Source organism: Penaeus monodon, chromosome 16 (genome assembly GCF_015228065.2).
Source record: "Penaeus monodon isolate SGIC_2016 chromosome 16, NSTDA_Pmon_1, whole genome shotgun sequence".
Lineage (NCBI taxonomy): Eukaryota > Metazoa > Arthropoda > Malacostraca > Decapoda > Penaeidae > Penaeus > Penaeus monodon.
The window spans coordinates 32,512,069-32,522,068 of NC_051401.1; the positions used below are offsets into that span (position 1 = coordinate 32,512,069).

General features: G+C 41.0%; 1 protein-coding gene across 1 annotated transcript in view; it reads left to right on the top strand.

The window, feature by feature from the left end:
- The first annotated feature begins 1,445 nt into the window (after positions 1-1,445).
- The window catches only part of LOC119583014, a 10,997-nt gene continuing 2,442 nt past the window's right edge, over positions 1,446-10,000 (top strand). Inside the window, exons 1-8 of the mRNA XM_037931527.1 lie at positions 1,446-1,545; positions 4,322-4,418; positions 4,836-5,014; positions 5,249-5,356; positions 7,289-7,785; positions 7,948-8,001; positions 8,040-8,556; positions 9,850-9,953. Coding sequence (XP_037787455.1) covers positions 1,446-1,545; positions 4,322-4,418; positions 4,836-5,014; positions 5,249-5,356; positions 7,289-7,785; positions 7,948-8,001; positions 8,040-8,556; positions 9,850-9,953 — 1,656 coding nt within the window. The remainder of the gene's footprint in view (positions 1,546-4,321; positions 4,419-4,835; positions 5,015-5,248; positions 5,357-7,288; positions 7,786-7,947; positions 8,002-8,039; positions 8,557-9,849; positions 9,954-10,000) is intronic.

A 10,000-nucleotide genomic window follows, 5' to 3' on the forward strand; every position in this document is an offset into this window, starting at 1 on the left:
GGGGAAACTTTGTTAAAAAGGGGCTCCCCCCCAAAAAATTGTCGTTTTCCCCGGGGGGCCCACTTTGGGGGGGGGCCCCCGGGAACCCCCAAGACCCTTTTCTTCTGTGGGACACCTTCAAGCATGAAATGCTCAGCGCCCATGAATCGATTGGTGAACCCCCAAAGAGCAAGCAGAATTTCATCTCGCGGGAGACAATGGGTGCAACGATCCCTTTTGCACGGCTCGACTGTCAGGGGATCGAAATTTTGCTTTGTTACCTGGTGCCCAGGAATAGGTCCTGCTAAGAAGGGAAAAGGGAAATAGTTTATCAGGAATCTTGCAGGGGGGTCGAAAGCATTTTCCTAGTCTTCCCTTCCCCAATCCTGAGAAAGCTGAACTCAAAGCCCTCTCACAACGACTGCAGTCCACTCAACAGGGGGCCAATAATCTCAGATCCTGATGGGGTTTCAGGTGATTGGATTGAGTATTTTGAGCAGTTGAACCCGGTTGATCCCACAAAATTAAATTGGAGCAGGGAGTGTCGAGATTCCTTTGCCAGACATACGCCCTCAGCGAGGTTCACCCCCCCAATGAAGCCCGGGGGGGGGATCTCCAAGCTGAAAGTGGTAAAACAGCTGGCCCTTTGCAGCATCCCGTGAACTATTAAAGGCTGGGGAGAACCCCATGCAAGCGGCTTGCATGGTCCTGGCTGCCTCGGGCCCCGATGGGTTTCTATTTTTTTTTCTAAAAAAACCCGCTGATTGGGGCCTCTCCCTGGAGGGGAAAGGGGTGGTGGATGCACTCCCGAGGAAAAATGCTCAGATACCGGGGGCCTTAACCCCCTTCAAACTTCTTTGAGACTAAGAGGGAACCCAAAAAAAAAAAAAAACCCAAGGATTTTGGATTAATAGCAAGCCTGTATACGGGTACTGAAAGGGCTGCAAGTGTGGTGTTTCAACCTTGCATGGACGGAACGGGGGGAGAGCTACTGTGCAAAGTCACTAGGGAAACTTGGGCAATATAAAGGGTTCAGACTTTAAATTTTGCTGATGATGTCGTATTCTTTCTGAGTCCCGCCCCCTAGTGGCGGCCTTGATGCATTTAGCAATGAGGCAAAGCCCCTGGGGCAGAGATCTCCGGGAAAGAAAGACCAAGATCCAGGTTTTTGGGGGCCTGCTAGGAGACTTGTTCAGTCGGTAATGTGTTTGTGGGAGAAAGGATCAAGCTAATGTCTTCAAGGCCCTGATACACCAGTTTTACTACAGTAGAAAAATCTGGATCTATTTTGTGTTTTGGAATTCGTTTTATGCCTTTATAATAGGTCCTTGATCATGGGTTACAGTTGGTGGGCCATATGCCCAAACCCAAACGTTGCACCGTGAGATTGGTACAGGACCTGTTACCTGCACTAATCTAATGATCGCCAACTCAGGTAATACAACCCCCTGGCTCGTTTCCCCGGGATGATCCTGCCCACCGGGTTCTCGTTCGATACAACCCTGGGTGGAGGAAGGCCTGTAGGAGACTTTGGAAGTGGGGGCTTGGACAGACGATCAAACCTGTGTAAAAAATGAGATGGGCCGGGGCCTCTGCCTGGCGGCTTGCATGTGGGACCCTCGTAGGTGGAAAAAGAAGGAGGATGCGCTAGCGCCCCCGCCCGGGGTTTGCTCCCCTATACTGCTGCTGTGCTGATGAGATATATATCATTATATATTATATATATATATATATTTATATATATATATATATATATATATTGTTTTTTTCATGTAAATTGCGTAATTGTATCTTAAAACACTTATATTTTTTTGCATTGTGTGTGGTTTGTGTGTAGCGGTGGTGTGTGGTGTGTGTGTGCGCGGTGTGTGTGTGTGGGGGGTTTGTATTTATGTTTATGTATGTATATATATATAATAAAATATATATATATAATATAATTTTAATAATATAATATATTATATGTGTGTGTATTGTGTGGTGTTGGGGTGTGTGTGTGTGTGTGTGTGTGTTTCTGTGTGTATGCGTGTAGGGTTTGGGTGGGGTTTTGTGTGTGATATATATATTATTATATATATATATAGATATTATATATATAGGAATAATATATAAATATATTATATACTGTGTGGGGTGTGGGGTGTGTGGTTTTGGTTTTGTTGTGTGTGTGTATGTGTATGTGTATGTGTATGTTGTATTTAGTGTATGTGTATTGTATGTGTATGTGTATTTTAGTGTTGTGTAGTGTATGTGTATGTGTAGGGGTATGTTATAGGTATGTGTATGTGTTGTGTGTGTGTATGTGTGGTGTGGTGTGGTTTGCGTGTGTGTGTGTGTGGGATGTGTGTGTGTGTGTGTGTGTGTGTGTATGGGTAGGTGTGCTACCTTCAACTTAATTACCCCTTTTTATTACAATTAATACCAATTAAGTTTTATCATTTTCTACATAATTTGAATCACTAAAATCGGAATTAAAATTTTCGTGTTCTTTTTTCCGACATTAAGAAAAAAAAAAACATTATGCGGTTTCTCGTTTACCCCCTCAGCCCCTATACCCTGTGAGTTTTCAATTATAGATGTGGCCCCTTTTTTTTTTTTTTTTTTTTTTTTTTTTTTTTAGCTTTAAAACCCCGTGAGTATTTCAAGGGAAAATGGGTTTTGTTCTTTTTCTGTGCTAAATAAAACATTAATATCCCTTGCTTTTAGAAGGCATTTTTAGATTTAATGCTCATACTTTTTTAAGTTTTTCGTCCAGATGGGCTCTGATTGGTCCCCCCCTACTAAGTTGTGTAGTCTGTATGTTTCGTGATCACTGCTGTCGCTTTTGTGTAAAATTAGGATAATTACAGTGAATTGAAAGAAGACGAGAAATAAGGGTAAACTTTTTTGTGATATTCATGAAGCAGCACTTCTTTGCTGTCTCGTTTCTGTGTTAATTTTTTAGTTTCTGCAATCGGTATTCAAAATGCATTGATGCCCAACAACTTTTTTAAGCTGGTACGAAAGTTAAATTTCCTGTCAGACACTGAAAACAATGCTAGGGTTAAATGTTTATGACGATTTTAAAAAGGATTTTTTTTGCCCTGTTTTTGATATATTCTGTGAGTGTGTGTGTGTGTGTGTGGTGTGTTTGGTGTGTGTGTGTGGTTGTGTGGTGTGTGTGGGGTGTGTTCAATACATACGTCGTTTTTCGTCACATGAAAAAAAGGCGCATTTGTATTTTTCAAAAATTCCCCCCCAACTTTACTACCCGTTTGAAAATTTAAGCGTTATTTCCTGAGGTCTTTTTTTAGTGCATGTAAGCGCACGAACTTTGTATGTGTCTATGCTTGTGATATGATGCGGTCCGTGTGTATCCAACGTTTTATCTGGCGTGTAGGCATATTTAGTCTTTCAGAATAAATTTCGCAAAACCCGGCCTTTCGATGACTTGCTGCTACATCGTGTGTGTGAAAAGACGGAGAACGAAAGGAATTGAACTTATGCATGCCTTGTACTTAAATACCCCAAAGTGAAAACACCGAGAGCTAATACAAATTTTACTTTTATCCACTTTAAAGAAAAAAAGAATTCGGAACCAATGTTATTTTTTCTCCTCCTTTTTTTTGGCTTGTAAAGGGAATTACCCAAGAATATTATTAAGCAAAAAAAAAAAAGTGTTTCAGCATTGAAGTAATTAAAAACCAACATCTACACAGTTATCCCCGTTTGACTTTTGGGTGTGGTTCGTTGTAATTGACAAAATTATTCATTTAAGTTCTTGGTATTAATTATGATAATAAAATATTTTTTTTATATTAGGCACGCTGTGCACGATTTTTTTACATGGGAAATTGTGTAGCTTTATGTATATTAAGCACATCAATAAATCTATGGGTTAAAAATACGCATGCAGTGTAATAATAATTGCAAATCACCCACTATAGTTTCATATTAGACGGTTATGAATAGCAAAACATTTCTCCGTGTTGATACAATGGAAGAAAAATCCACAATACAAAAAAATGATTTATTGAAAGAGAGACTACGTTTCGAAATCCACCTGGATTCCATGAAGATATTATATCTGAGTCAGTTTCAAATAAGATATATTATTGACTTCGAATCAACTTTGAATTTGAAGGCGCTTGTACTGAAGGCAACAAACATAAAATATTCGGTAACGTCAATTCATATTCGGGTTTTTCTTTGACAGCTTTCTGTCAGAAACGACGGTCAGGGTAAGGTAACTTTTTCAGGATGTCTGTATCTGTAAACTCTGGAATCCTCTAGGATTTTCTTTTCTCGTGTACTTGTGTGCGTACACCAAATAAATTACCGACATAAAGACTTCTTTTTTCAGATCCCGTGATCCCAAAGATGACGCAAGAAAAGACTAAACTTTTGTTGAGTCTGATGCTCCTTCTCTTCTCCTTTCCTTCTAAAAGAGGGTCAGCCCGGTAAATATCTCCTTACGCTTGCTGGTACACGAGGAAGGGGAGGAAGAAAGAAGGAAGTTATGTAGTGAGAGGCAGGAAGATATGATATACCGACAGATAGATGGATAGATTGACAGAGTTAATGACAGAAAGAGAGAGAGAGAGAGAGAGAGAGAGACGAGAGATGAGAGAGAGAGAGGAGAAAAAGAGAGAGAGAGAGAGAGAGAGAGAGAGAGAAAGAGCAGAGGGGGGAAGGGAGAGAGAGAGAGAGAGAGAAAGAGGAGAAAAAAAGAGAGAGAGAGAGAGGAGAGAAGAGAGAGAGGGGAGAGGGAGAGAGGAGAGAGATGAAATATATGCGATACCAAAATATAAGTTCACAAGTGCGACAGGGCATAAAGAGCCAAAAGAACGAAAAAAAGCCTCTCCTCCCTTCCCCAGTGGACGTGCCTCCAAGTGCCACCGCTACCCCGGTGCCGATCCTCTTCCTTCAGGGGGGTCCGGCATACCTTCTTCAGAGAGCTTTGCCCACTTGGTGACGCCCCTTCCCGAAGCTCTTCAGCTTCAGCGTGTGTTACCGCCTCCGTCTGCAAGGTTTCGTGAGAGTCAACACTCATGTCGTACGCGCTGTCAGATGATCTTGATAACGAAAATACGAATGGGTGATGGTCTACAGTTGCATATAAGCATGTTATATACTAACGTAACTAATATGTGTACGGATCTATCATGAATCTATGTATCCTAACCATACATGCTGTAAATAGCCGTATATTTTTAAAAAAAAAAAAAATAGTGAATATTTTTTTAAAAAATTCCCAATTTTGTCCATCATTATGGGGCCCCCTTTCCAGACCATCGTATGGGGGGGTACAAAGTCTCCACAAGCAAGTGGGCACTAACCACCCACGACACCGCTGCGCTCTTGGGGCCCCACTTTGTTCCCTTTGCCCTCGGGAGGGGCAAGTGGCGCTCTACCTCAAGGGGGAACGCCGCGGGAAGGTTTCTTTCCGGAATAATGGGCCCTTCGACCAGGCGGCGCTTTTACTTTGGTGAGAATCCCGGTCCCCATTCTCTGTAAAAGTAACTTACGGTTTTTTAAAACCCTCCACCCTCTTCTTTTAGTCTTATAAAACAAAATAGAACAATATTGTCGGGGTTTCAGGCATCCCAAATGACGGTACTCCGAATGATAAAAGGTAGGAACAGGACAGCCTCCCCGGGGGGTTCCACCGCGACCAAAGTTTCAGCGGGGAGATCACCGAACTCAATTCTGGGGACGGTTTCGACGAAAAGCCCATCACGGGGCGATCCGGGTAAAGCACCGGGGGGCGTTTCGCCACTTTAAGCCTATTTTTTCTCGATCGGGTTCTTCCTTGAGCTTGGTTTTCTAGTTTTGTTATTCCCTGAGTTTGGTTTTCTAGATCTGATTTTCCTTAAACTTGGTTTTCTGGGTTGATTTTCCTTGGGCTTATTTTCTAGATTTCTTTTTTCCCTGTGTTTTTTTTTTTTAGTTTTGATGAACAAATTTATTATTCGTTAAAAAATTTTTTTCGATTTGTAATTCTTAAGCTTGCTTTTTTTAAATTTTGTTAATTTTTTTACATTTATTCCTTAAGCTCGGTTTTTTATTTCAAAATTTAATTGTTCCCATGCTGGTTTTTAGATTTAATTTAACTTCAGATTTAGTTTTGCCTTAAGATGTTCACTAGATAAACCATTACCCGGAGAAAAAACGCTAAATTCCCCCCCAGACGCCACGTGTGATGTGCAGCACGAAGGAACGTCCTCAGTTGGGGCACAACCAATGGAGATCGAGGGAGAAGTGCAATGGGCGGTGCAAAAACAGAGAGCGTGGCAACACGCGAGCCGAAAAATTAAATTTTCCCGGACCCTTTCTCACTGAAAAACGCTATCAATTTGTGCCAGGTGAAGAGGTCTCTCGTGTATGCGTTTATCAGGGAAATCTGAGAGACAAACTTCCGTGTATTTCTGTTTTAAGGCATTGCGAGATTTAGCAAACGCTCTGTGGGAACTGGGAGCTTTGGGTGCACATAAACCATTCATTTTCGGGTTATTTAGTGATAATATTAATGATATTATTAACAGTAATAATGTCAATGATAATGGCGATAATGATGATGGCAATGCTAGTCATACGATTATAATATAATCAAGATTAGTTGTAAAGTTGATAATAATGAAGATAACAATACCAATCATAAATAATAATAATAATAATAATAATAATAATAATAACAATAATAGTTGTTACTTCTGATGCTGCTGCTTGTGATGACGATGATAATAATGATAAAATAAAGCTAATAACAGTTTTGTTGTCACTTGTTATAATGACAATAATGATAATAATAGTAATGATGATGATGATGATGACGATGATGATGATGATGATAGTAATGGTAATAATAATAATAATAATAATAATAAGAAGAAGAAGAAGAAGAAGAAGAAGAAGAAGAAGAATAGTAATAACAATAATAATAATAATAATAATAATAATAATAATAATAATAATAATAATAATAATAATAATAATAATAATAATAATAATAATAATAATGATAATGAATAATAATAATAATAATAATGATAATAATAATAATGGTATAACATTAATAATAATGATAATAATAATGATAGTAATGATAATAATGATAATAATAATAATAATAATAATAATGATAATAATAATAATAATAATAATAATAATAATAATAATAATAATAATAATAATAATAATAATAATAATAATAATAATGATAATGATAATAGCAATAATAATAATAATAATAATAATAATAATAATAATAATAATAATGATAATGATAATGATAATAATGATAATTGCAGCATCAATATCTGTCCCTCAGATAGTCGGAGGTTCACTATCGGTTCCGCTGGACGACGTGGAGAACACGTGGATGTACGAGTCGTCCAAGACCGCTCTGGGTACTGCTCAGGAGGCCAGGGTTCCGCCTACCTGTGGCTGGGTGCAAACGACATGAGGACAGAGAGCGAATGGGTGTACTGGACGTCGGGTGAACCCTTGGCGTGGGAGGGGCCGTGGCGAGGCGCCGGACCCAACGGAGGTAATGTCGAGAACTGCCTGGTTATGCTGGCTGGTGATTTTCCGGGGCTGTGGTCGGACATTGCCTGCCTCGACTCCTATGCCTTCTGCGTCCCGTGCGAGTTCGACCACTTGTCTGTCCTCTACCTCAAGGGCGCCATGTTGTGTGAGGGATCTCCGATTAACAAACAATATATTGTGTCCGAAGAGAAGAACGGACGCCCGTTTCTATCTGGATTCCTGCATTCGGATATTTTCTGGGATCCAGGTGCTGGCAGCTGGGTTCTTCTGTCTCTCAAAGTAAGGCTTTTTCCTAATACGATTTTCTATGTAGGCAATTTTCATGGAAAAATATTTCTACGAGTATCATAATCTGTAAATACATACATACATACATACATACATACATACATACATACATACATACATACATCGCAATACAGTAGCTCATTTCTCCTGCAGGAGGAGGGGGTTAGAGCCACATGGACACCATCAAGGGAGGGATGTATCCGTTCGGCACACGCCAATGGACGCGGGGCGGTGAGGTGTGCCAGATGCAAACGGGAACCGAGATTCCTCTCACGCTATCAGTCTGCGGCAAGGGAGAATTTACCTGTGCTGACGGTAACTGCATCGACCTCTCACTGAGGTGTAACCTACGCATCGACTGCCCAGATGAGAGTGACGAATCCCTGTGCTCCGTGGTCGACATCCCGCCCGGGTACAACACCAACATCCCGCCCCCCTCCCCACAGAAGGAAAATCCCCTGGACGTCAAGGTAGGGATCCAGCTCATCGCCTTCCCGTCTATCGTCACGCAGGACCTGTCCATGACAGCGACGTTCAAGCTCTCTCTGCAGTGGAAGGACGTCCGGCTGAATTACTTGAACCTCAAGGAGGATCGCAGCCTCAACAAGCTTTCCTCTGAGGAAGTGGCCGATATCTGGACTCCGAGAGTGCACTTCAGTAACGCCCTGGGCAACGTCTTTACCAACCTGGATCCCGGCTCCACGCTCGAGTGTTTGCGGGAGAGTCCTTCCTCGCCGGGGCCGCCTTACCTGCCAGTGGAAGGTATGGCAAGCTCTTTATGTCACAGTAGGACCTTGTGGTAACAAAAACTGATGTGCAACAAAAAGGTTTCTTCATAGGAAATATAATTTTTATTACTGCACAGTTTTCCACAGTTTGAGGCATTCATTTAATATTCGGTAAATTTGGAAATGACGCCTAACACCGATTTCTGGGTGCAAATTACGTTTTTCTTAAGCTCTTGTCGTGTTTCTAGCACCCATTTCCTTTGAAAATGAAGCACAACTACGATATCGGTGCCGGGTAAAAATGAATGATCGAAGTAAATCTTTTATTAATTTAGATATTGTATAGTACAGTAATTAAGGGGCGTCGCCCCCTAACCCCCCCTCTCAGGGGGGCTACCACCCCCTGCAAAATCTTAACTTCATATTCTCCGGCAGGGTAGAGCCCGGAAAAATATCTGGATCTTGCACCGATACTTTCTCATCTTGACCAATAAATCCGCAATGACCAGCTCCCGAGTCGTCAAAATCCTCATCGTAGCTGCCTAACCATGATGGAACGCAACTGACTTCCCCCTGGGTTCAGCTTCTATTGTCACGTGATTATCTATTACGAATCTTATTGGCTCTAATAGACTGGTCGCGAGGGTCGCTTGTCACGTGACGGCCAAGTGCAATTCCCATTGGCTCATTTGCTTTCCCTTACGTCGTCCGCGACAATTCCGTCCGATTGTTTCGTCGCTTCGATGTCGCGTCATTTTTTCTCGCCGCTGGAAGAGTACGTGTCATGGAACACTATAATGTTTGAGTTTTATATCCTATTTACTGCCCTTATTTTTAGTTTATTAGTTTGCGAAGAAAATGCTATAGAGAAAAGTGTCTAATTATGTTACGTTCTATCGGAAGGTCAGATACTTACTTTTTGATGTTAGGCGTAATTTCCAGTAATATCTAATATTCCATCAATAGTTCTATAGGTGTTATGTATGACTCATGCACAGTTCCTTATGATTTCGCCTTCTTCCTACCCTGAACGTATAAACCAATTAATATATGTGTAGTTACCCCTTAAATAAATAACATTTTCTCTGGTGCAAATGTTGATAGGTAAACTTATATATTTTAGATTTCTTACTTTTTAATCCTACTTTTAAATCTGTTCAAAACATAATGTGATTCAATGTCTTTCGGAGACAAACAGAAATACTCTTAACACGTATGCATTGCTAAACAAACGCACATAGCATGCCAAAATGTTCATACAGGACTGACTACATTCAAACTATTCCCGACTACGACGCCACCGTCTGACCTCGGCTTTTGCCCGCAGTTAATATCTTCTCCGGGAGAGAGAACAGCCTGCAGATGAGTCAGCTGTACCACGTGACCTACACCTGCGAATTCGACCTCGTTATGTTCCCTTTTGATTCTCAGGTGGGAATGAAACTCTCATTTTCTCCTTGTCTGCGTTTTTATTTCTT